Source organism: Rattus rattus, chromosome 8 (assembly GCF_011064425.1).
Source record: "Rattus rattus isolate New Zealand chromosome 8, Rrattus_CSIRO_v1, whole genome shotgun sequence".
NCBI lineage: Eukaryota > Metazoa > Chordata > Mammalia > Rodentia > Muridae > Rattus > Rattus rattus.
In genome coordinates, this window is record NC_046161.1 from 32354943 (window position 1) to 32379546 (window position 24604).

Sequence of the window (24604 nt, forward strand, 5' to 3'; positions counted from 1 at the left end):
AACAATATCAACCAAAAAGACCCCACCAGAGATCCCAGCAACTAAATCACCAACCAATGAATACACATGGAAGGACCCATAACTCCAGCCATATATGTAGTAGAGGATGACATTATCCAGCATCAATAGGAGGAAAACCCTTGGTCCTGTGAAGGCAGCTTTTTCCAATGTAGGGCAATGCTAGGGGGTTGAGACGGGAGTCGATGGGTAGAAGTGGGAGCACTCTCATGGAAGCAGGGGGAGGTGGTATGGGGTATGAGAGAGAGGAGAAAGGGGATAACATCTGAAATGTAAATACATAAACCATCCAAGAAAAACAAATATTTTTAAAAGACACTTTAAAAAATGTAAGGAAAGATTTTGAAGAAAGATGATGATGATGTTACACACATGGATAGATGATAAATATATTACAAATAAACATGTCAGTATCTAGAGGTATGGAGAAGCTACCAATACACTTTCAAAGTCAATATCTATTTTCTTTCCACAAATACCATGGAAGGCTAAGACAAGTTTTTCACTTTTTACACCTAGGAATTGTTGGATTACAACTACATCAAGCAAGAAAAGTAAGTGCAGCCTTTTATTATCTGTACCTCTTTTGCGACAGTTGATTCTTAATACTAGTTACTCCACTATATCTATCCATTCTCTTAGTGTGTGGGGATAGGATGAGGAAGGCAATGGATAATTCTGTTTGCCCAACCTATTTTCCTAATACACATTCACAAGATTTCTCTCTATAAATATCTGTAGGGAGCCGTATTGGATTTGGGCCTGGCCGCTTTGTGACTGCATAGCTCAAGGTGGCTACATGACTCTGGGGCTGTATGGCCATAAAGTCTTGAGATTGTGGGACAAAAGCCTCTCCCGTGAATTTACGGCACAGGACGAAAATAATCACGGAATGCTTTGAGCCCGGCTGATGCATGTGGAACCGACACACCTGGGCCACACCTGGGCAGTGGTCAATTCGCTCCTGCCTTTTGCTTTCTCAGCCTTTGTCCTTGAGATTTAGGCTGGTCTTCTGGGATTTCTCCCTAGTTAATTCAGGTCTCGTAGTCAGTCTTTTGTTACCAAAGTCATGAGCCAGGTAGTCATGAGCCAGGGTTTCCCACTGTGCTTCCCAGATATTTTCTACCTGGGGAACTTGGGTATATAAGTGGTGAATAAAGCTACAGGAATCTCTCTCTCTCTCTTCCTCTCCTGGCTTGACACGAATAACCTGTGTGTGTGTGTTTCTTTAATCCCACAGGCTTTCGCCTGATTCTCGGTACCGTGTCGGTGCAGGCACCGACAAATATCCAAAGGCCAATTCATTTAAAAAGACAGACTTAGCTTTTAGTTGAACTTTATTCAGATTGATAAACATATATAAACACAATTCATTGTTAACTGTATACACATTACAACAGGAAAACTTAGTCAATGTACTTGAAACCTATAAAGAAAATTTTCTTCAAGTCTTAGGCAATTCAAAGGTGTTTCCTGACACTTAGGACTCGTAGGTAAAAGGATAAAGAAGGATGATATAATGCAGTTAGAAAGAGGGAAATGTGTAGTTCAGAGACTACAAAATGCTAAAGGCTACAAAAGAGCAGAGATATCATTTACTAGATATACTTTCCATTCAACAAAGAAAATAATTTTATTAGTTCTAGAGGTATGGCTCAATTGTTGAAAGCACTTGTTACTCTTGCAGAAGACCTGAGTCCATTTTACTGAACTCACACAGAAGGTCATAATCTTCCATTACTCTAGCCCTGTGGATCTTGTGCCCTCTTCTGACCCCTGCAGACTCCTGTATGGCCATGGTACATCTTCACTCATTTGAGTACCTACATATAATCACATTTTAAAAAGGAAAGTGCTGATCAAGAGATAAACACCAAACAATATTTTCCAATACTTATGCCCATATTTTATATCTAATATATGTAAAAGTTCATTGATAAGGAAATATGAAGCATGTACATATTGATTTCAGATAGATAAATGGATGAACTTTCTAAAGTGTAAGTCAAGGATTTATTAATGTCAAAAGAGTATTATAATAGAACAAAGATTTTTTTAATGCTAAATTTCAAAATGTTAGACAATGTAATGACATTTAGAAAAATTAAACAATAGCAAGATATATATGTTATCTTTAAAAAAGCTTATATTGTACTTTGAAAACCTTAGATTTAGTATCTTAAGGATAGTCAGTTTTTGCTCTTTTTAAAAATAGTAATAATAATAGTTAAGCATAAATGGTATTATCATAACTTAGGTTATTCCCTACATATTGTTTAAAAGCTTAAATATCTTATGTTAGTCTGCCATTTTAATATTTCTAGCTCAAAATCATGCCTAAAACTCCTGGAAAAAAAGGACTCAACAAATAACAGAGCTCTTTGCTAAAAGTTAACTCATTTGTAATATTTGAATATATGAGTGAGAAACTTAAATTTTCTGTGGAAACTTCCAGTTTGGCTTGGTAAAAAAAACAAAAAACAAAACTATATTCCAATTAAGGGAGAAATAACCAGAATAGAAACATCCTGTAAAAGTATGTTTCTGAAAGCCAGCGCAGGTGAGTCCCTCTACTTATGTGACACATTAAGTGAAATGGTTATCAAATAATAACCTTTCTTCACTGGAAGAAATGGTGAAAATTACCATACTTTTGAATACCTAAATTTCTCCACTAGTGTTCTTAAAAGCACGTGAAAGAAGAAGAGAAATTATTTATGGCAATAGTAAGGGATAACATTCATTATCTATAAAACACAGAAATAAATTATTGAAATGAGATTCAAATTTCTTTCACCCAACAGTCTAACAAACAAACAAACAAACAAAGAAAAAGTGATAAGAGCAACACAAATGGAACTAAGAAAACTGACATTCTAAGTGCAGTAACTACATGAGAAAGGACACTCTTTCAGATCAACACTTTCTCTTACTCAGGGTCTTTATCAAGGCAATTTTAACATCTTTGTTCCTCAAGCTGTAGATTAAGGGATTCAGCAGAGGAACTGTGTTGGTGTAAAAGACAGAGGAGATTTTGCCCTCATTCATTGATTCAGCAGAAGATGGTTTGAGGTACATAAATGCACCTGATCCAAAGAACAGAGAAACTGCGATTATGTGGGAACTGCATGTGCTGAAGGTCTTGGACCTGCCCTCCTTGGAGCTGATATGAAAAATACTTGAGAGGATGAAACCATAGGAGATGAAGATGGTGATGCTGGGCACAAGGATGTTGATGCCTATAACAACAAAGACCTCCAGCTCATTGACATAGGTGCTGGTGCAGGAGAGTTGAAGCAAAGGGGGGATGTCACAGAAGTAGTGATTGATAGTGTTTGCATCACAGAAAGTCAGTCTCAGCATGCATCCTGTGTGAGCCATGGCACCAGAAAATGCCATTATGTATGAGGCAAGCATGAGGTTCAAACATAATTTCGGAGACATGACAATATTGTACAATAGTGGATTACATATGGCCACATAGCGATCATAGGCCATTACAGTCAGCACATAACACTCAGAAATGCAGAAAAAACTGAAAAAGAAAAGCTGCGTCATGCATCCTTTGTAGGTAATAATGTTCTTCTCTGATATGAAACTCATCAGCATTTTGGGTGTGAACACCGAAGAGTACCAGAGGTCAACAAATGACAAGTTAAAGAGGAAAAAGTACATTGGGGTATGAAGGTGAGAATTCAGTGCAATTAATGTAATCAAACCCAGATTTCCCAACACAATGACAACGTACATCACTAGAAATAGGATAAAGAGGGGGCACTGGAGATCAGGCTGCTTGGTTAATCCCACCAGGATGAACTCAGTCACTGAAGAGCCATTTGCAGAACCCATTCTTTAGAGGAATCTGTGAGCACAGGCCAAGAGAAGTCATGCTATAAACCTTTCCCACAACAGTCTTTCAAACATATACAGCATCACCAACATAACCAACATAAATTTTTCTTTTAATTGTAATGTTTTCTCATCTAAATTTTTTTCTTTTTCTCTCTCTCTCCTCCCCTCCATCCATCCCCCTTTGTCACACACACACACACACACACACGCACACACACACACACACACACACACACACACACACACAGATATACTGTTATTTCATACCCATTGTGATGATATTTACCCTCTCTTTTCCTGTCTATGCTACTTCATATCTATTTTATTCTTAATCATACTGTTTTGTGTTGGTCATATATTATTGGAAATGTGTCCTTCTGCTGAAGGATTGTTGACTTACCAGGAGCTACCCTCTTTTGTTTTCTTTCAGGAGCTACACTCTTAAAGAAGCTCTCCTACCAGCAGCTTAAAATTGTCAAAAGCTCTTATCTAAGGGTGAAGCTTCTTGACTCACTGACTCTTCCTTCTGTGCTAGGATTTGGTCTGGATTGGACTTGCAGAGATCTTGTGCATTGTGTCACAGTTAATCTAAATTTGTGTGTGCAAATGCCCTGCCATGTCCAGAAGACACTTTTTTCCCTTTTATTTATCTGTCCTCTGCTCTTGCCCTCAATTAGCAACATTAGTTAACTGAGAACAATATCATATTCATTCTACATAGGACTGTCAATACTTCTCTGTAAAAATATAGAGTATCCAAAGACAAGAAAGGCGAGAGCAGATCCAAGATAAACCACTGTTTGCATAATTGGTTTTCCTACTCTTAAACCTCCCCTCATTGATAAGATTGGAGGTATATACCTTGACACTGTCTGTTGGTCTCTTATCCAGGTAAGACTTTGAGGAAATGAGATCAACATAGTGTTCTAAAATATAAGGAATAATTTCATAATGTTTTAGTTACTCCCATGTGGTAGAAAATATTCATGAATAGAGAATAGTGAAGTTCCGTCCAAAAAGAAGGATCTCCTTAAAGCTTCTATCTATTCTAAGGTCCTAAAAGTCTTTGAAAAGCCTCCATGTCTCACTTTGAGTAGATTATTACATCATTTCATTGAGCTTCAGTACTGCACCGTATAAAAATAATGATGACATGTATTAGTGCTTTGGTCTTCGGCTCCAAAACAAGAGAGTAATATGAATTGAATTTAGAACTTAATTGTTAAGTAAAACAGTAGTGTTTCCTCATTGTCTACCTACTTATATGGTCCTGGAAGAAGAATTTCATCCTAGATACATGTCTAGTATATTCAGTTGGTATATATAAACTAAAACACATAACTTATTATAAGTTATGGTCATCTCAAGTAGCAGAGGAAAATTATCTTCATATTTACCTTTGATAAGTCAGAGTTTCGATGTGCTATTAGTGTTATGCACTCCCTTATAAGCAGAGTAGCTAATGCATTACACTTCTCTAGGGAATAGTTTCTGTGGGCAATAGGGAGATAAGTGGTTTACAGCTACAACTTGGATCATAATATGTCATCATTTCCTTAGGGACTCGATGTTTCCTTCATTTGAGGGATTGAACATTCTCCAGGGAGAATGAAATATAAAATCCTTTTTAATTCAGCAAGGTGATGGAACATCAAGTACAGAATTGTTCATTAACAGAGCAACTGAGCCACAATTATATATTTATCATCCGTGAGTAGTCTGAAAATTAGTCCTGGGGTTCTTGCATCCTGGTCTTCCATGAAACCAACCACACTGCATCTGGTAGTGAAAAATAAGCTACACTCTTACCATGCACTATTACTGACATAGGAACACAAAATTAGGATAAACAACCCGGGAAAGGAATGGAACACAAATATGTACAATCTATGCCACGTCTTGTTCACAGGTCATCTATAAGATTATTTTTTTCTGCCCTGTCTCACTGATTTTTTCAGGAAAACACAGTATATATTCTAAATACTAAATTCAACTGTAAACTATGGAGACTGAACCTGGCAATACTAATAGTCTCAGCTCAATACAGAAGTAAAAATTGAAAAAAATCTCACCCCACCCCCCAGTTTCTCCCTATAGAAGAAAGATGTGCATGGTATTTCCAATGCCATAAATTTTCTGTGGCTTGACCAGATCTTTGGCTACTATTTAGGATTCTGGGATATAGTGAAGTGTTGCTAGGAAGTAAAATGCAGTGACCTGGCTTTCAGTTCTTTCTAGTAAGAATAGATCAATGGATATAGACTGGTGATCACCACTGCTCCTACACCAACTGTCTCAAAGACATTAAATATGAAAACTCCCAGACATACTATCTCACAGCATCTCCCAGTGTGGAAAGAAGTATGTGATATAACTGATGTATGTATGTGATATATCATGATATAACTTATGTGGATACTGCATAGCAGTTGGTTTCTCTATAAGTATTTAGCCCACTGACCGTGTCTGTTATATTCTGAATTCCTGGCAGCCACCTGAAACAAAACAAAACAAAGCAAACTAAAAAGCAAAGAACCATTGAGTGCTGTATTCAAGCATAAAAAGCATAATTGATTTTTCAAATTCTTCCCACAAGGTAAAGAGAATCAAAGACATCAAAATTCATTTTATAAATCCAACATTACTAAAATCAAACAATATCAAAAACAACAACATAAAACTACCATGAAAATCTTATATGTTTTTCTTTAACTCAGATAAGCATGTTTAAATTAATTGGGGCATTGTTGTCTTAACTATTGTTTATTAACTTATGAATGAAGATGTATTTCCTTATATTTATGTCTCAGTTTCAACAAAATTTGGTAGATTGTGTTATGCAATATTTTATACTCTTTTATGTGATGTATGATACTTATGTATATTTTCTTAATTTCCCTTTCTTATTATTCACTGTTATTATATGGACATGCAATTGATACATATGCTGACTTTTATAGATTTTTTGAAATTATCTACAAATTAAAATCTCTATTTTGGTTGTTACAATTGGAATATATTGGCCCATCATATTATTTATTTAATTTTACTTTTACTGAAAATAGCTTCTCTCGTTCATTGCATCTGAGCACTGTTTCCCCTTCCTCCACTACTTTCAGCTCTCCCCACCTGCCTCTCACTGAGTGAGATTCACTCCCTCTGTGTTTCCTCATCAGAAAAGAGCCAAATGAGAAAAAACAGGATAAAAAAGACAAGGCAAAAGCTCCCATATCAAGGCTGGACAAGGCAACACAATCGAAGAAAAATCCCAAGATAGGGCAAGAGTAAGGGACAGTCATGTTCTCACTATTAGGAGTCTCACAAAAACACCAAACTCTAACCTATAAGCAGAGAACCTGATACAGACCATTGCTGACTCGAGAATTGCTGCTTTAGTCTCTGTGAGCCCATATGAGCCCTACTTAACTGAGTTGATGACTCAGGTACTTATGATTTCATGATATGCTCTATCCCTTCTGACTCCTACAGTTTTTCTTCTACCTATTCTGTGGAGTCACCCATCTCTGAAGGGAAGCACCTAAAGGAAACCTCCAATTTAATTTCTTGTTTTCTCTCTGTTTCTGTCTCTCTGTCTCTCTCTCTGTCTCTCTCTCTGTCTCTCTCTGTGTGTGTCTCTGTGTGTCTCTCTGTCTCTCTGTCTCTCTGTCTCTCTCTCTCTCTCTCTCTCTGTCTCTCTCTCTGTCTCTGTCTCTCTCTCTCTGTCTCTGTCTGTCTCTCTCTCTCTCTCTCTCTCTCTCTCTCTCCTCTCTCTCCCTCTCTCTCTGAATAATATCTAGCTGTGTGTTTCTGCATGATCTTGGATCTGCTTTTGTAGGAAGCCTTTCTGATACAACAGAGGCCGTGGATCTGCTATTGTAGGAAGCCTTACTGATACAACAGAGGCCTTGGCACATACATAGCTAAGAACTGCCTTTTCTGGACTCATTTGGAGAAGATTCACCTAATTCTGTACAGACTTGAGACCCTAGGGAAGGGCTAGGCATGGTGGGGAAAGGACACGCTCTTGGAGGAAAGGGGGAAGAAAAGTAAAATGAGGAACTGTAGGAGGGGGATCAAGAAGTGGGAGCAGTGGAAGGAATGTAAATAAATAAAATAATTTTTTATACAGGTGTTCTACTATACTGTATTCACCTGTCTAAAATTCTGGCATTTTTTTCTTTAGTTAAATTAATTAATTAATTGGATTCTTTGAGATAGGACCTCTCTTAGAACTTGCTATGTAGACCCAACTTGAACTCACAGAAATTTAACATTGTGTACCATCAAATCAAAAAAAAAAAAAAGCAATAGAAATAAAACAAGAAAAAAATGATAGTTTTACACAGTCTTTTCTAATTTGTATCTCCTTGATCTCATTCAGTTTTCTTATTGTTCTAGGTAAGACTTCAAATAGTGTATTGAATAGTTATGGAGAGAATGGAGAGCTTTGTCTTGTTCCTGATTTTAGTGGAATTGTTTTGAGTTTCTCTTTATTTAATTTGATGTTGACTATAGGCTTACTGTTAGTTGTAGACTTTATTAAGTTTAGGTATGTCTTTTGTATTTCTACTTTATATAGAACTTTTTTATTAAAGGGTGATGAATTTAGTCAAAGACTTCTATGTCTAATGAGATGATCATGTTTGTTTGTCTGTTTGTTTTTCTTTCAGTTTGTTTATATGATGGATTACATTTACTCAGTTTTTTCCCATATTGAACTGCACCTGCAAATCTGGAATGAAGCCTACTTGGTTGCACATGCTTTAATGAGTATTTTATATGTAAGCTGATAAGAAAAATTGGTCTGTATTTTTCCTTGTCCAGTCTTTAGATAGTTTGTTGATCAGCTAATTGTAACCTTATGAAAATGAATTAGACAATGTTTCTTCTGTTTTTATTTTATAGAATAATTTGAAGAGTATTGACAGTAACTCTTCATTGAAAGTGTGGTAGAATTTTCTGTTAAAACTATCTGGCCTTAGACTTTCTTTGGTTGGAAGATTTTTATTGACCGCTTTTATTTCACTTATATTTATAGGTTTATTTAAATAGTTTATCTGATCTTGAGTTAATGTTGGTAAATGGTTCCTATTGAGGAAATTATCCACTTCTTTTAGATTTCCCAACTTGGAAGAAATCAGCCTTGTAAAGTATGTTCTTAAAATTCTCTAATTTTCTTGGTACTGCTTATGTCACCATTCTTGTTTCTTGTTTTACTAATTTGCATAGTCTCCTTAGGCATTTTACTTACTTTGAATCAGGATTTGGTTTTTTCTCAAATAAACAACTCTCTGATTTATTAGTTTTTCAGTATTATTTTATTTATTTCAACCCTCAATTTTATTATTTCTTGCTGACTACTCCACTTGAGTGTGCTTACTTCTTTGATCTATAGCTTTCAGGTGTGCTGTTAAATTGTTAACCTCTAACTTGTTGTTGTCTGTTTGTTTTTCTTTCAGTTTGTTTATATGGTGGATTACATTTACTCAGTTATACAGGAATTTAGTACTGTCGACTTTTCTCTTAGCATTGCTTTGATTGTGTCCCATAAGTTTGCCTGTGTTGTCATTCATTTCCATTGAATTTTAGAAAGTCACTTCTTTCTTTATGTCTTTACCCAGTATCCTTTTGGTAGAGAATTGTTTAGTGCCCATGGGTTTGTAAACATTGTGTTGTTTCTGTTGTTGATATACAGCTTTAATCTATGGTGTTTGGATAGGACAATGTCTGCATATATTTTTGTGTCTATTGAGACTTGCTTAATGTTTGAGTAAATTATCAATTTTTCAAAGACTTCTGTGAAGTGCTGAAAAGGTGTGTTCTTTTGTGTTTGGGTAGGTGGAGTGTTCTGGAAATACCTGTTAGCTTCAGCTTTCTTTGTTTTGTTTTTGTCTGTATGGAGTGTCAATTGGTTAGAGTGGGGTATTGAAGTTTCTCACTATGAGTGTGTAAAGGGACAATTTGTGATTTAAACACTACTACTGTTTCTTTTGCAATGGTCGGTGGCCTTGTGTTTGGGGCATATATGTTAAGATTGAAACACCATCTTAATGAAGTTTTTTTCTTTGATAAATATGTAGTGTCCTTTTACATCTTTTTTGATTACTTTTAATTTGCCATCTATTTTAATATATATTAAAATGGATACACCAACTTGCCTCCTATGTCCCTTTACTTGAAATATCTTTTGTACCCTTTATCCCAAGATAATGTCTACTGTTGATGTTGAGATATGTTTAGTGTTTCTTTCCCCATGCTCTATGCACCCCCATATCTCCCCACCCATCTGTTGCAGTATGATTAAAAAGTCCCACAACCTGATTCCCACTCTGCACAGGATCCATGCACTACGGCTGTTACTCTGTTACAACTTGCACACACTGTCCCCTTCATGGTTGTTACCACGCCTGAGACTCACATCATGTTCTGCGGGTCTTGTTAGTGTGGTCCTGTGCCATGCTAGCCTCAAGCATTCTATCACCTAGCACGGTTTCCTGTCACAGACTTTGTTCACACTCCCAACTACCCAGTGAAATCATTACTCAGCAACCTGAACCCAACAACCAGATTTATGCGTTAAATCCTCGGTGTACAATACATCTCCACAATTAACTTAAAACCAATTGATAAGGATAGAAACTGCCCACCTAGAGATGATATATTTTGTTCATCTAGACATACAAAGCCCTGTACACATTTATCCCTTAAGAATAGTCATAACAACCTGTAGATGTGCGGAGAAATCTTAACATCCGCTGCCATGTTCTCTCGTTCTCCTGCCATGTTGCTCCCTCTCCTCTTGCTCTGATCTCTCCTCTCTAAAACTTTTCTCCTGCCCATCTTTCCTTCTAGTTCAGTGCCAGGTCTCATTCTATCCTGTACCTGCCTTCACCTGCATAATAACATCAACCTACACCCATACACTCCTTTGTTTCTCTTAGATTAAAGCCCACTTCAATGAATATTAACCAGCTATGGCATATCAAGTTGCTGTAAGACTAGCTACCTCCTTTTCTATTAAGACTGGACATGGCAAATCAGTAGGAGAAAAGTATCCACAGGAAGGAAACAGAGTCAAGGACAGGTTCTACTTCCCATTAGGAGTCCCAAAAGAAGATCATGCTACACAACTATAACATATATGCAAAGGGCCAAGCATATTTCCACACAAGATCCCTAGTTGTTGGTAAAGCCTTTATGAGGCCCTATGGGTCGAGGTTAGTTGATTCTGTGGGTTTTTCTGTGGTATACTTGAATCTTCTAGCTTTCTGTCACAAGGTTCCCCAAGCTCAACCTAATCTTTGGCCTGGGTTTCTGCATCTGTTCCCATTAGTTGTTAGATGAAGCTTCTCATGATAATTTGGCTAGTCACTAATCTATGAATGTAGTAAACTATCCTCAGGAATAATTTTATTGACTATTTTTTTGCGATTTAATTTTGGTTCTATCATAGGTCTGTAGGCTTTCCAGGTTCTGGTTCCTGATCCTTCAGGGAATTTTAGGGTTTGGATGCCTCTCATGTCATGGGTCTGTAGCTGGACCAGTCATTGATTGGGTACCTTCACAATTTATGTGCCACTTTTACCTTGGCATTTCTTGTGGTCAAGGCAAATTATAAATGGAAAGTTTTGTGGATGGGTTGGTGTCTCGGAATTCTACCAGAAATCTTTCCTGGTTACAGGGATGGTCAATTTATGCTCTGTATCACCCATCACCAGAAGTCCTAGCCATGGTAATCCTTTTAGATTCTGGAAGACTCCATTTTCCTCAGTTTCTACCCCATCCCAGAAATACCCCTTCACACCAATTCCATTTGTCTTTACCTGTACTTTCTCTCTCTCCATCCTCCCCACAACTGATGCTGATTGTGTTCTTATGCTGGCGTCTAGGCATAGGATTTGGGGTGATAACAGGTCTATGTGCTAAGTTCAGCATTTCTTGTGGGTTAGTATGTGTATTTTTACTTTGTTTTTGTTTCCTTTTGGGATTTTCAGAGAGTATGTTAGCTAAGTATCACCATTTTAATGTCCTACTTGAATGGTAAATTCATAGGTAGAATGTTTAACAGTATTGGAAGATGAGAGAATGGTAGTCCGGGGGAAGACGATCTAAGGAATTCACAGGAGATATAGACAAGGAGATGAAAAAGCTGCAATTCGTATTCTCTGGTGGTGCCAAGTATGGGTCTAGGGTAACAGATAGAGTGGGTGACTGAGTTAGGGTTTTATTACTTTTAGGAGACACCATGACCAAAGCAACTCCTCTAAAGTATAACATTTAATTAGGGCTGGCTTACAGTTTCACATGTTTAATCCATTATCATCACGGTGGGAAGCATGGCGTCATGTAAGCAGACATGGTACTTAAAGAGTCAAGTGTTCTATATCTTGAACCGAAGGTAGCCAAAAGGAGAGATTATCTTCTGCAGGAAGCTAACACAAGGGCCTCTTCCCTGCTGGGCAGAGATAGAGCACAAGAACCCTCCAGAGCCTCCCTACACACTTCATCCAATGACACCACACCTCTTCCAACAAGGCCACAGTTCTTGTGCCACCTCCCATTGGCCAACCACATTCAAACCACCACCATTGATAAGATCTGAAGGCATCCTACCTGTTTTTTGACAGGTATAGCCTGTGGTATAGCAGAGAGTATCTGCTGGTATTTATAGTTTATTAAATGTTACTATTTGTTATAAAATTTTTGTTTGATTCATTAGAATTTTGGACACAGGTTTGTTACCTCTATAAAGACAAATCATTATTCCTCATGCTAATTTAGTAACAGTTATTAGGTTTTCTTGCCAATTGACTGTGTGTAGAATTTACAGTTCTATATTGAATAGAAATTTCAAAAGATTTATCAATGTAATATTTAGCCCAGAGCTAGCATTGCATGAGCTCTTTTCCTTGGTCCTCAGGTTACTTAATTTTCGTGTTGTTTCTTAATACTTTGATTTCCTTTTAGCATGCCATTTGCAGAATTATCACTATTTATGACACACTTCATACATCACATTGAAAGACACATTTTATCAATTTATCATTTATTGTTAAACCTTGTAATAATTTTCAATTACCAATCATAGAAACATAAAACCCACACTGAATCTATAGAGATAAGACTAAACACAAAATGTTTATTCACTCTGTGTGTGTGTGTGTGTGTGTGTGTGTGTGTGTCTTTATGAATGTGTGGCATACTTTTCTGTGTATTTGTGGTATACATACTTCTTGTGTGTGTGTGTATGTGTGTGTGTATTCAGATACATGCATACATGTACATCCATTTTCATAAAAGAAACGAAAGAGGCTTCTGTTTTCCCTCTTCAATGTATGAAAAATCTTTCTAACTGGAGTTTCAAATACCATATGATATTCACTCCTTGGATTTGCTGTTCTTGTGCTACTTGGACAAAACAAATACAACCCAACTTTATTTCCCAATAAAATAATCTTCATTACTTGAAACACTATTCACATTATCCTTCATACCCACAATGAGATTAATAAAGTAAGGAGAATATTTGCAATACTCTGCAGAAGAAAGTTAAAATTTTCATAGAAATATGATTTTCAAAATACCTTCAGTGATTCTTTAGATGGAAGGGCTCTTGCTTATTCACTATCTTCTTGTCTGCTAGTCTAATGGCTTTTGTTGGCTCTCTTACTGTTCTAGATCTTCTTTTCTTGAATTACTAGACCCTTAAGACTTTCAAATTGTTCCATTTTTAATTTAGAAGATGAATTCAACCTCCTTTTGAAAACAAAAACAAAACTCCAAGTTAAAATGACCACTTCTCCAACCTTAGAAATGTGTCCCTCACAAAAAAATAATAAAGTTTCAAAGTACAAACATTTTGTTTCCTAAACAGTACAAATATGAACATGCAAAATGGTATGTGAATTAATAGAATGATTGAGACCTGCAATAATTGCAAAATAATACACTGTTCATTAAGCTATTGATAATGAATAATTAATATCTATTATATTGATAGTTGAATGAATATGTTGCTTTAAAATGGAACATAAAAAAGAAAGAATAATCAGATCTTAAATTTACACATATAAGGACAAGCATTGAAGATAGAAACCCACATCAACTAGAAATTGGCATCCTAACCTTATTTCATTTGATTTTTTGAAGGACTATTCTAAATTATAAAAGGAATAAAGATAAGTTTGCAATGAGTAGTCAGAAATACATAAGTAGTTTCAGCCCCATTAATTTTAAATGAAAAAGAGAATAGAGAATTATGGAAGTGACAAAAAATAAAGAAAGCAAACTCTGCACATTATAAACACAAAACTAGAAGAATCAAATTTTCTATTTATGTTACAAAAAAGAGACTAGGCTATATAATTGCAATAAGGATTTCTGACTATTCAAAACTGAAACAAAGTAGAATATTTTCTAGATTAAAAACCACTAGGTAAAATTTTGAACTGAAATATTGCCCATAAGTAGAAACGGTCTTTGAGGTCAAACTTAAGAGTCATAAAGGCTAAACCTTACACTCAAAGGTTTTTCTTGCTCAGGGTTTTCCTCAGAGCAACTTTAAAGTCTTTGTTCCTCAAGCTATAGAGTAGAGGATTTATCATGGGAATCACATTGGTATAAAAGACAGAAGAGATTTTTCCTTCATTCATAGACCCAGCTGAGGATGGTTTGAAATACATAAATGCACCTGAACCAAAGAACAGAAAAGCAGCAATGATGTGTGAGCTACAGGTACTGAAAGCTTTGGAACGTCCTTCCGAAGAGCTGATGTGGAAGATGTTGGAGAGAATAAAACCATAGGAGATAAATATAGTTGAAATGGGAACAATGATATTGATGCTCGAAGCAACAAAAATTACAAGCTTGTTGATATATGTGGTTGTGCAGGAAAGCTGGAGCAAAGGAGGAATATCACAGAAGTAGTGGTTGATTGTGTTGGCCTTACAGAAGGTCAGTCTCATTATGCAAGTGGTGTGAGCTACAGACTCAGAAAATGCAATAAAGTACGAACAAAGCATTAGTTTCAAACATAATTTAGAGGACATGACAAGATTATACAACAGTGGGTTACAGATGGCCACATAGCGATCATAGGCCATTGAAGTCAATACATAACACTCAGAAATAACAAAGAAACAAAAGAAATAGAGTTGGGTCATACATTCCATGTAAGAAATTGTATTCTTCCTTGTTATTAAGTTCATCAACATTTGTGGAGTGAACACTGAAGAATAGCAGAGGTCTACAAAGGCCAAGTTAAAGAGGAAAAAGTACATAGGGGTGTGAAGGTGAGAATTCAGCACAGTTAGAATTATCATGGGGCTGGAGAGATGGCTCAGCGGTTAAGAGCACCCGACTGCTCTTCAGAGGTCATGAGTTCAATTCCAGCAACCACATGGTGGCTCACAACCATCTGTAAAGAGATCCGATGCACCCTCTTCTGGTGTATCTGAAGACAGCTACAGTGTACTCATATATATAATAAATAAATAAATCTTTTAAAAAAAAAAAGAATTATCAAGAACAAATTTCCCAGAACAGTGACCAGATACATTGCTAGAAACACAAAAAACAGGAGTATTTGTAGATGAGGCTGGTCTGTTAAACCTACGAGAATGAATTCTGTAACCAAAGAGATATTTACTGAGTCCATTCTTCTGGAAGAGGATCTGTGAACACAGAAAATTGAACTATGTTATAGGATAATATACACAGAGTCCTGAATAATTCTCACCTGTGAAATGTATGTTGTCAATATTTCCTCTAGTCATGACTATGTATACAGAGTTAGGTGGTGCAGGTTCAAATAAATTATCAAAAGTCTTTCAAAAATGGTACAAATTTTATCATTATTTATAAAAATATCAAAATATAAATGAAAAGAACACACTTACAAAGATTCAGTCTTCCCTTACCTCCTGTGTTCCATCACATGAGACATCTCACAACAATAAAAATAGGATGTAGATACCTGGAAGTTATAGAGTTTGCTAGTGCAGACTCATCTGTCCTGTAGTATGAGTGAAAACAATAACCCTAATTTAAAACTAAAAGAAAAAGTATGAACCATGGAAAGAATGTCTCCTGCCACCATATAAGAGAATTATGAATCTTGGGGTCTTGAATTCTGACAACACAGGAGAACCCCATCAGAGATGTTGCATCTACATTTGGACCCAACACCCCTTAAGCTTTGATCACACTCTAGGCTCTCCTTGGAAGTCTCATTTTGCACAGAAAAGGAAATATCTCCCTGAATTCTCTCATACACTAAGAAATACTTTGGCTTGATGACTTGACAGGTTGGGAGGACACCAGATATATTAGGGGAGAGAAAACTATAATCTCAATATGTTAAAAGAAAAAATATATTTTCAACAATATAAAACTAAGTAATGAATATTCATTAATAAGAAAAATTACATAGAAAGATGAGAGATGGGGGCTGTAGGTATACCTGTAATTCAGAAAATTCTCATTTTCCAGTCCAAACATTTGAGGTCTCTTACTTTCCCACTTTTCCATGTTTGTCTGGACAAATATTCCAGATTCAAAAACTCAGATCCTTCACCTCAAGGAAGATTGCATGACATTTAATTTTACTGAACCAATTTCTGAACCATAGAGCATTATTTGTGCTTAAGGCTTTGAATCTTTCCTGGAAGAGAAAAGGGGCCTTAAAGTGTGGGAGGTGTGTGCTAGTAAGCAAGGTTCGGAGATTGTCTAGGCTTTTCCTCAGAGGAAAGCATTCGGATTAAAGAAGTAGCTGAGGAAATTCTACAGTACCTTGGATCTTTATTCTTATTTCTGGAGGGATCCACAATTATACTTTCCAATCACCCTAGAGAACCCACATCCCTAGTGTAGATAGATAGACTTTTGCCTCCCCAATTATCTTGAGCTCGGAAGGGAACTCTGAGGTTATGCTTCCTCCTCTCTTATTTCCTAAAGTTAGTGAATTGCCCAAGGTCTTGCTCCTGAATACTTAAATTCTGTGTCTGAATAATTTAGCTTGTTTTAGAAAGTCACATCAGTGCTCTGCTTCCAGGGACATCATAGGTGCTATTTTAAAATTTTGTTTCTGAACATAGATATCATAAGCAAGGGGATCATCTCCAAAGACCTCAACCCTAGAATGAGAGCTAGGCAAGTAGAAAATTATGTAATTATATTTTAATTAAAAGATTAAAATAAATTAGTAAAAACTCTAAACAATAGTTAGAAAATAATATAGAACACAACTGCATCATCTTCCCAGTTCCATTTTCTTAACCTAAGCCCTCCCATAGTCACCAAATCATGCACTCCCTTTCTATAATTTTTATTGCTGCACCACACACACACACAAACATATTCACAAATGCGTAAATAATCAAGTTAAGAAAAACACCATGTATGTTAAGTTCTATATCCATTATGCATTTATACATGTATGGTTGATTGGAATGTAGGTTACAAAGAGGGCCTATAAATAATGTGGTGAAGAGATCAAAGGAGACGGGAGAAGATGTGTGAGAACTATGCTTAAAGAGTCTTAGGTTTTATGCACAAATCTTCCTGTGTCTTGTGTTACTATTTATGATAAATATATACAATGCCAAATTTGAGGAGAAATAATTGTAACTTGAAGTTATGTATTTAATGGGATACATGACACTTTCCTATGTAAAAGCTTCAAAAGCTTTTATTAAATGTAGACATTAAAATTATTCAAAATAAGCCTTTCAATATTGTGAAAGTACAGATTTACAAAATGTGTGTATTTTTACTAGGAAGACTGCAGACAAAATAAATACACTTGGAAGCACATACAAATTTATGGAGCTTAATCATGCAAAAATACATTAATCAGTATACAGAAGCTTTTTTTCTAAGGTAAAGGACATTTTCTTTGTCTTTACAAATTCTGTAAAACTGTGAGACTTAAAATTGGCATTTCTAACGGTAGACACTATGCATCACAATGATGAAATAGATTGGTAGATCACTCGTCTTTTATGAAACGTTATCGAGGAATTCTTTCTCATGTTATCCTCTAGATTTTGGATAAAGCTTGTGCTGTGGCTATTTCCAGAACTCTTTGGCTTTATTTGATCCTTCTGAGACTGAATGGAAGTTAAGAGAGAGGATAAGTATACCACATATGCGGGATTCCACTGATTTTAAATAAAATCTAATCGTGTGTACATGAGCATACACAAATGAAGCATTTTAAATAAAAACTTAAGAATATGAAAATTGCATTACTGCCTTAAAATTACTATCTTCAAAAATTTCCATTCTGGTCCAAATATTATACTTCAGGGAATGCTGCTGTCTTTAAAGTTACACTGCCAAGTCTGAAAAGTATGACCTCTTGCCCTCACTTGAAATCCTGCATGATACTCTCCTAGAGTGGCTAATTTCATAGACGATCCATGCAGTAAAAGTAATAATTTCAATGTAAATTGATTTGTTTCAGTGGAAAATTTCAGCTGTTTTAAAAAATTATAAAACGCAATAGCTAATAAATATCCCTTATTTGTTTTAATATGTAAAAATAAAACATTAAATTGACCAAATTGAGATACCACCATCTTCATCTTTAAGTGTCCTAACATAAAAATCATAGAAGCCTACGGATTATTCGGGTACAATGGAAGCCCAGGCATTTTCTATAGTGTAGATAGACAGAAAGATGGATCAATAGCCAGATACACGAACAGACAATTAAATAGATATGAAATATAATCATGTCAGAATCTTAATATTTGGTAACTATGAAGGTCAATGTGGACCTGTTCCTATGACTATCAATGTACACAGTCTTTCCAGTAAATATAAGGCTATATCTCCATCTTTTGGTACCTGCCCATATTGGTGAGTTTTACAACTCCACTGTGTAAGGAACATCAGTTTAGTGAGTCTCTCAGAATACTCAATCAACAACTCCCACCACTCTCAGTGCGTATGCGCTTAGCCTACTAAAAAGAACTAAAAGTTATAAAACCTTTTGTTTGCCTTGCCTTTTTCCTTAACATAGAGAGAATATGATATTGGAACATTGCTTTCCTTAATTTTTTTTGTTTATAATGAATATACTCAGGTGTCCTCTGCATAACTTACAGAGGCGCATTCACTTTAACAGTTTCAAAAGCAACTGTTTTCTCTAGCACCTTATTCAGACAGACAAATATGCATAAATAGAATTTGCAGGACAGCTGGATGAAGTCACAGCACTATTTTAACATTTCTATAATTCTTGTTCTGTGTAACATGCAGACTATTTTAGAATAATGTTAATGAAATCTTTGGCTGTTTTTTCCATTGTTATTAAGAACATGCATATATTTTTTGTCAAATGATAGGAAATGGTTCTTCAAATTACATAGGAAATATACACTAGTATTGACTTTTTCTATTGGTCATGAAGTTTCTTTTCTTCTTTTTTCTTTCTTTCCTTTTTTTTTTTTGGCAGTAGTAACAGGTTCTTTTTTGAAGGTGAAATTTAAATGTCTGCTTTCTGTACATCCTCCACTGGAAAGCATTATGTTTCCTTTAATTTCTAATGTGACACATGACTATCATATATACATATATATATACACATATATATATATATTTGCATGCAATCTATTATATTTTTGTTGGTCAGAATTTTTCATACTTAGAAGCAATTAAATCAGTATAAATTGTACTGTTATCATACCATAAAGAGAACTTTGCAATGAGTGGGCAGAAATAGGTAAGTTGTTTCAGCTGCATTATTTTAAAAATTAAATAGAATAAAAACTTGCAGATATGACAAAAATGAAGAAGGCATTTAAAACCAAAACAGTAGATTCAGATTTCCTTTTTATGAAAGAAAAATAAAAAGACTAGACTTCATAATTGCAACAATAGGTTCTGCCTGTTCAAAACTAAACAAAAAAAGTAGAAAATATTTTGGTAAGAAAAAAATAGGTAATTAAAATCTTTCACTGAAATATTGCCCATAAATAGAAACTATCTTTGTGACCAAACAAAGCACACATACAATACTGTACAGTCAAAAGTTCCTCTTCTTCAGGGTTTTCCTCAGGGCAACTTTAATGTCTTTGTTCCTCAAGCTATAGAGTAGAGGATTTATCATGGGAATCACATTGGTGTAAAAGACAGAAGAGATTTTTCCTTCATCCATAGACCCAGCTGAGGAGGGTTTGAAATACCTGATCGCACCTGAGCCAAAGAACAGAAAAGCAGCAATGATGTGTGAGCTACAGGTGCTGAAAGCTTTGGATCGGCCTTCAGAAGAGCTCATGCGGAAGATGCTGGAGAGAATAAAACCATAGGAGATAAATATAGTTGAAATGGGAACAATGATATTGATGCTCCCAACAACGAAAATGACAAGCTCATTGACGTGTGTGGTCATGCAGGAAAGCTGAAGCAGAGGGGGAATGTCACAGAAGTAGTAGTTGATGGTGTTAGCATCACAGAAGGTCAATCTCAGCATGCATGCAGTGTGAGCTACCGACTCAGAAAATGCAATGAAGTACGAAGCAAGCATTAGGTTCAGACATAATTTAGAGGACATGACAAGTTTATACAACAGTGGGTTACAGATGGCCACATAGCGATCATAGGCCATTGAAGTCAATACATAACACTCAGAAATAACAAAAAAACAAGAGAAATAGAGTTGGACCATACATTCCATGTAAGAAATTGTATTTTTCCTTTTTATGAAATTCATCAGCATTTGGGGAGTGAACACAGAAGAATAGCAGAGGTCTACAAAGGCCAAGTTAAAGAGGAAAAAGTACATAGGGGTGTGAAGGTGAGAATTCAGCACAGTTAGTATTATTAAAGATACATTTCCCAATGCAGTGATGAGGTACATTGCTAGAAACTCAATGAACAGTGGTATTTGTAAATAAGGCTGGTCTGTTAATCCTACCAGAATGAATTCAGTCACCAAAGAGATATTTACTGAGTCCATTCTTCTGGGAGAGAATCTGGGGACACAGAAAATAGAGTTATATTAGAGAACAATACAAACACAGTCCTGGATCTTTCTCCCCTGTGAAGTATATGTTGTCAGTGTGTCTTCTAGTCATGACTGTATACAGAATAGGCTGGTGCAGGTTCAAATGAATTATCTAAAGTCTCATATTACGTTGTACAAATTTTAGTGTTATTTATGAAATTATCACAAAATAAAAGTGAAGAATGCACTAACATAGATTCGGTCTTCCCCCACCTCCTGAATTCCTTCACTAGAGACCTTTCTACAACAATGAAAATAGGAAGCAGATACCTGGAAATTATTGTGATGTGTGCTAGTGCAGATTCACCTTTGCTATAGTATGAAAGAAAACCATATTCGTAATCTAAAACTAAACAAAAAAATTAGTTAACCATAGAAATAATGTCTCCTGCCACCATATTAGAAAATTATGACTCTGGAAGACTTGAGCTCTGATCACATAGGAGAAACTCATCAGAGATGTTGCAACTCCAGCTGCAATGGACGCATCTTAAAACGTTTTTTTTTTCTTTTTTTCAGAGCTAGGGACCGAATCCAGGGCCTTGCACTTGCTAGGCAAGTGCTCTACCACTGAGCTAAATCCCCAACCCCAAAATGTTTTGATCCCACAGTAGGATCTCTCCTGAAGAATAGTTCACTTGAGTCTCATTTTACACAGAAAAGGAAATAAGCTCATTGATTTCCCTCATACATTAAGAAGTACTTTGTATTGATGAGTTGGCACTTTGGGATGACCTCAGTTGGGGGGAGAAAATTATAATAACAATATATTAAATAAAAAATATATTTTCAGCAATATAAAATAAATAACACATATTAATTAAAAAAAGAAAAGGGGGAAAGAGGAGAGAGAGAGAGAACAAGAGTTAGAGAGCTTTTAGTATACCTGTGATCGAGAAAAATCACAAGTTTCAGTACAAACATTTATCCATGTTTGTCCGAACAAAGATTTCAGATTCTAAGTCTCAGATCCTTCAGTTCAATGAAGGTATGCACAAGAATTAGTTTCAGCAAACCAATTTCTGAATTGTACAGCATCATTTGTGATTAAGGCTTCAAGTCTTCCCTGGATGAAGAGAAAAGGGGCCTCAAAGTATGAGGTGTGTGTGTGTGTGTGTGTGTGTGTGTGTGTGTGTGTGTGTGTGTGTGTGTGTTTATAAGCAGGTTAGGAGATTGTCTAGGTTTTTCCTCAAAGTAGAGCATTTAGATTGGAGATAGCGCTGAGGAAATTCTATTGTACCCTGGATCTTGATCCTTATTTCCTGAGGGACCCACAATTAGTCTCAAACTTTCCATTCACTCTAGAGAACCTGCACCCCAGTGTAGATAGATAGATAGTCTCTTATGTCCCTAATTATTCTGAGCTCAAAAGGAAACTCTGAGTTTATGGTTCTTCCTCTCTTGCTTCACGTTAAGTGAATTGCCTATTAGTCTTGCTGCTGACTGAATTCTCTATCTGTAAATATTAGTTTTAGTCACTGTCAGTGCTCTGCGACCAGAAATATCATAGATGTTATTGAAAAAAAAAACTATTTCTGAACAAGGTTGACCCGAGGAATGGGGACATCTCAAAAGGCCTCAACCCAAGAGAGCTGAAGACAAGTGAAGAATTGTAGCAGTGTTACAATATTCTTTTTCATCTAAGAAACATTCTTCAATTGGTTATCAAATATCAGCCATGAACTCATGCAAAGAAGTAATATTATGTGGAGAGTTTGTTTTTAATTTATTTATGATGATATATTAGTATATATGTAACCACAATTAAGCAAGTAGAAGTCATGAATGTTAGAGAGAACAAGCACTTATGTGCATTGGAAAGGTAGGAGACCAGAAAAGGCAAGTGGAAATTTATGTAATTATATTTTAATTGAAAAATAATAGAGATTAAAATAAATGAGTAAAAAGTCTAAACAGTTTTAAGGAAATAAAATTTAACACAACTGAATCATCTTCCAGTTCCCTTTTCTTACCCCAAGACCTCCCATAGTAACCAACTAAGTAATGGACTCCCTTTCTATTATTTTTACTGCTGCAAGCACATACACACACACACACACACACACACACACACACACACACTTACACACACACACAACATCTACTCAGACATGCACCTACACACACACACACACACACACACACACACACACACACCTACAAATATATGCACAAGTATGTAACTTGATCAAGTTAAGGCAAACACCAGAGTTGTTCAGTTCTATATCAATAATGCGCTTACATATGTATATATAATATGAACGTAGGTTACGAAGAGGGCCTATAAACCCTTTGACGCAGAGATCAAAGGAGATGGGTGAACATATGCAGGAAATATGCTCAATGAGTCATAGGTTTTATACACAAGTCTTCCTATGTGTTGTGTTGCTATTTATGATAAAAATATACAATGTCAAATTTGAAGAGAAATAATCTTGACTTGAAGTTATGTATTTAATAGTTTGCAAGAAATATTCATATATAAAAACATCAAGTAATATATTTAAATCATTCAAATTTAAGCTTTTAATATTTAAAAATGTGCAGATTTACAAAGTGAGAATATTTTTATTATAAAGATTGCAGACAAAATGTATAAACTTGGAAACACATATAAGCAGGGAATATTTAAAATGTATTGATCAATGTATTGAGAGCAATCAGACAACAAAAAGGAGGTCAAGGGATACAGATCGGAAAAGAAGAAGTCAAAATATCACTATTTGCAGATGATATGATAGTATATTTAAGTGATCCCAAAAGTTCCACCAGAGAACTACTAAAGCTGATAAACAACTTCAGCAAAGTGGCTGGGTATAAAATTAACTCAAATAAATCAGTAGCCTTCCTCTACACAAAAGAGAAACAAGCAGAGAAAGAAATTAGGAACGACACCCTTCATAATAGACCCAAATAATATAAAAATACCTCAGTGTGACTTTAACCAAGCAAGTAAAAGATCTGTACAATAAGAACTTCAAGACACTGAAGAAAGAAATTGAAGAAGACCTCAGAAGGTGGAAAGATCTCCCATGCTCATGGATTGGCAGGATTAATATAGTAAAAATGGCCATTTTACCAAAAAGCGATCTACAGATTCAATGCAATCCCCATCAAAATACCAATCCAATTCTTCAAAGAGTTAGACAGAACAATTTGCAAATTCATCTGGAATAACAAAAACCCAGGATAGCTAAAACTATCCTCAACAATAAAAAAGGACTTCAGGGGGAATCACTATCCTGAACTCAAGCAGTATTACAGAGCAATAGTGATAAAAACTGCATGGTATTGGTACAGAGACAGACAGATAGACCAATGGAACAGAATTGAAGACCCAGAAATGAACCCACACACCTATGGTCACTTGATTTTTTGACAAAGGAGCCAAATCCATCCAATGGAAAAAGATAGCATTTTCAGCAAATGGTGCTGGTTCAACTGGTGGACAGCATGTAGAAGAATGCAGATCGATCCATGCTTATCACCCTGTACAAAGCTTAAGTCCAAGTGGATCAAGGACCTCCACATCAAACCAGACACACTCAAACTAATAGAAGAAAAACTAGGGAAGCATCTGGAACACATGGGCACTGGAAAAAATTTCCTGAACAAAACACCAATGGCTTATGCTCTAAGATCAAGAATCGACAAATGGGATCTCATAACACTACAAAGATTCTGTAAGGAAAAGGACACTGTGGTCAGGACAAACGGCAACCA

At 35.8% G+C, this 24604-nt stretch overlaps 3 protein-coding genes across 3 annotated transcripts; all 3 read right to left on the minus strand.

Annotated features, from left to right (window-relative positions):
• Positions 1-2934: 2934 nt before the first annotated feature.
• LOC116906821 (olfactory receptor 8B3-like) lies at positions 2935-3870 on the minus strand. The gene has a single exon (XM_032909704.1). It carries the CDS (start codon positions 3865-3867, stop codon positions 2935-2937), a length of 933 nt encoding a protein of 310 aa, XP_032765595.1. The 5' UTR covers positions 3868-3870.
• Positions 3871-14390: 10520 nt separating this feature from the next.
• LOC116907102 (olfactory receptor 8B3-like) lies at positions 14391-15535 on the minus strand. The gene is made up of 2 exons (XM_032910069.1): positions 15399-15535; positions 14391-15195 (listed from the first exon to the last, which is right to left on the minus strand). Exons 1-2 carry the CDS (start codon positions 15524-15526, stop codon positions 14391-14393), a joined length of 933 nt encoding a protein of 310 aa, XP_032765960.1. The 5' UTR covers positions 15527-15535.
• A 4365-nt stretch (positions 15536-19900) lies between these two features.
• Positions 19901-20857, minus strand: LOC116907173 (olfactory receptor 8B3-like). Its single transcript, XM_032910127.1, has one exon. It carries the CDS (start codon positions 20831-20833, stop codon positions 19901-19903), a length of 933 nt encoding a protein of 310 aa, XP_032766018.1. The 5' UTR covers positions 20834-20857.
• Positions 20858-24604: the final 3747 nt, after the last annotated feature.

Bases quoted from the DNA above. Each gene is read 5' to 3' on its own strand.
- LOC116906821 (XM_032909704.1), bottom strand. From the start codon at position 3,867: ATGGGTTCTGCAAATGGCTCTTCAGTGACTGAGTTCATCCTGGTGGGA.
- LOC116907173 (XM_032910127.1), bottom strand. From the start codon at position 20,833: ATGGACTCAGTAAATATCTCTTTGGTGACTGAATTCATTCTGGTAGGA.
- LOC116907102 (XM_032910069.1), bottom strand. From the start codon at position 15,526: ATGGACTCAGTAAATATCTCTTTGGTTACAGAATTCATTCTCGTAGGT. The intron at 15,196-15,398 runs GTTCTTGATAAT...CCATCTCTCCAG, and splicing joins GTCACTGTTCTGGGAAATTT to CCCCATGATAATTCTAACTG.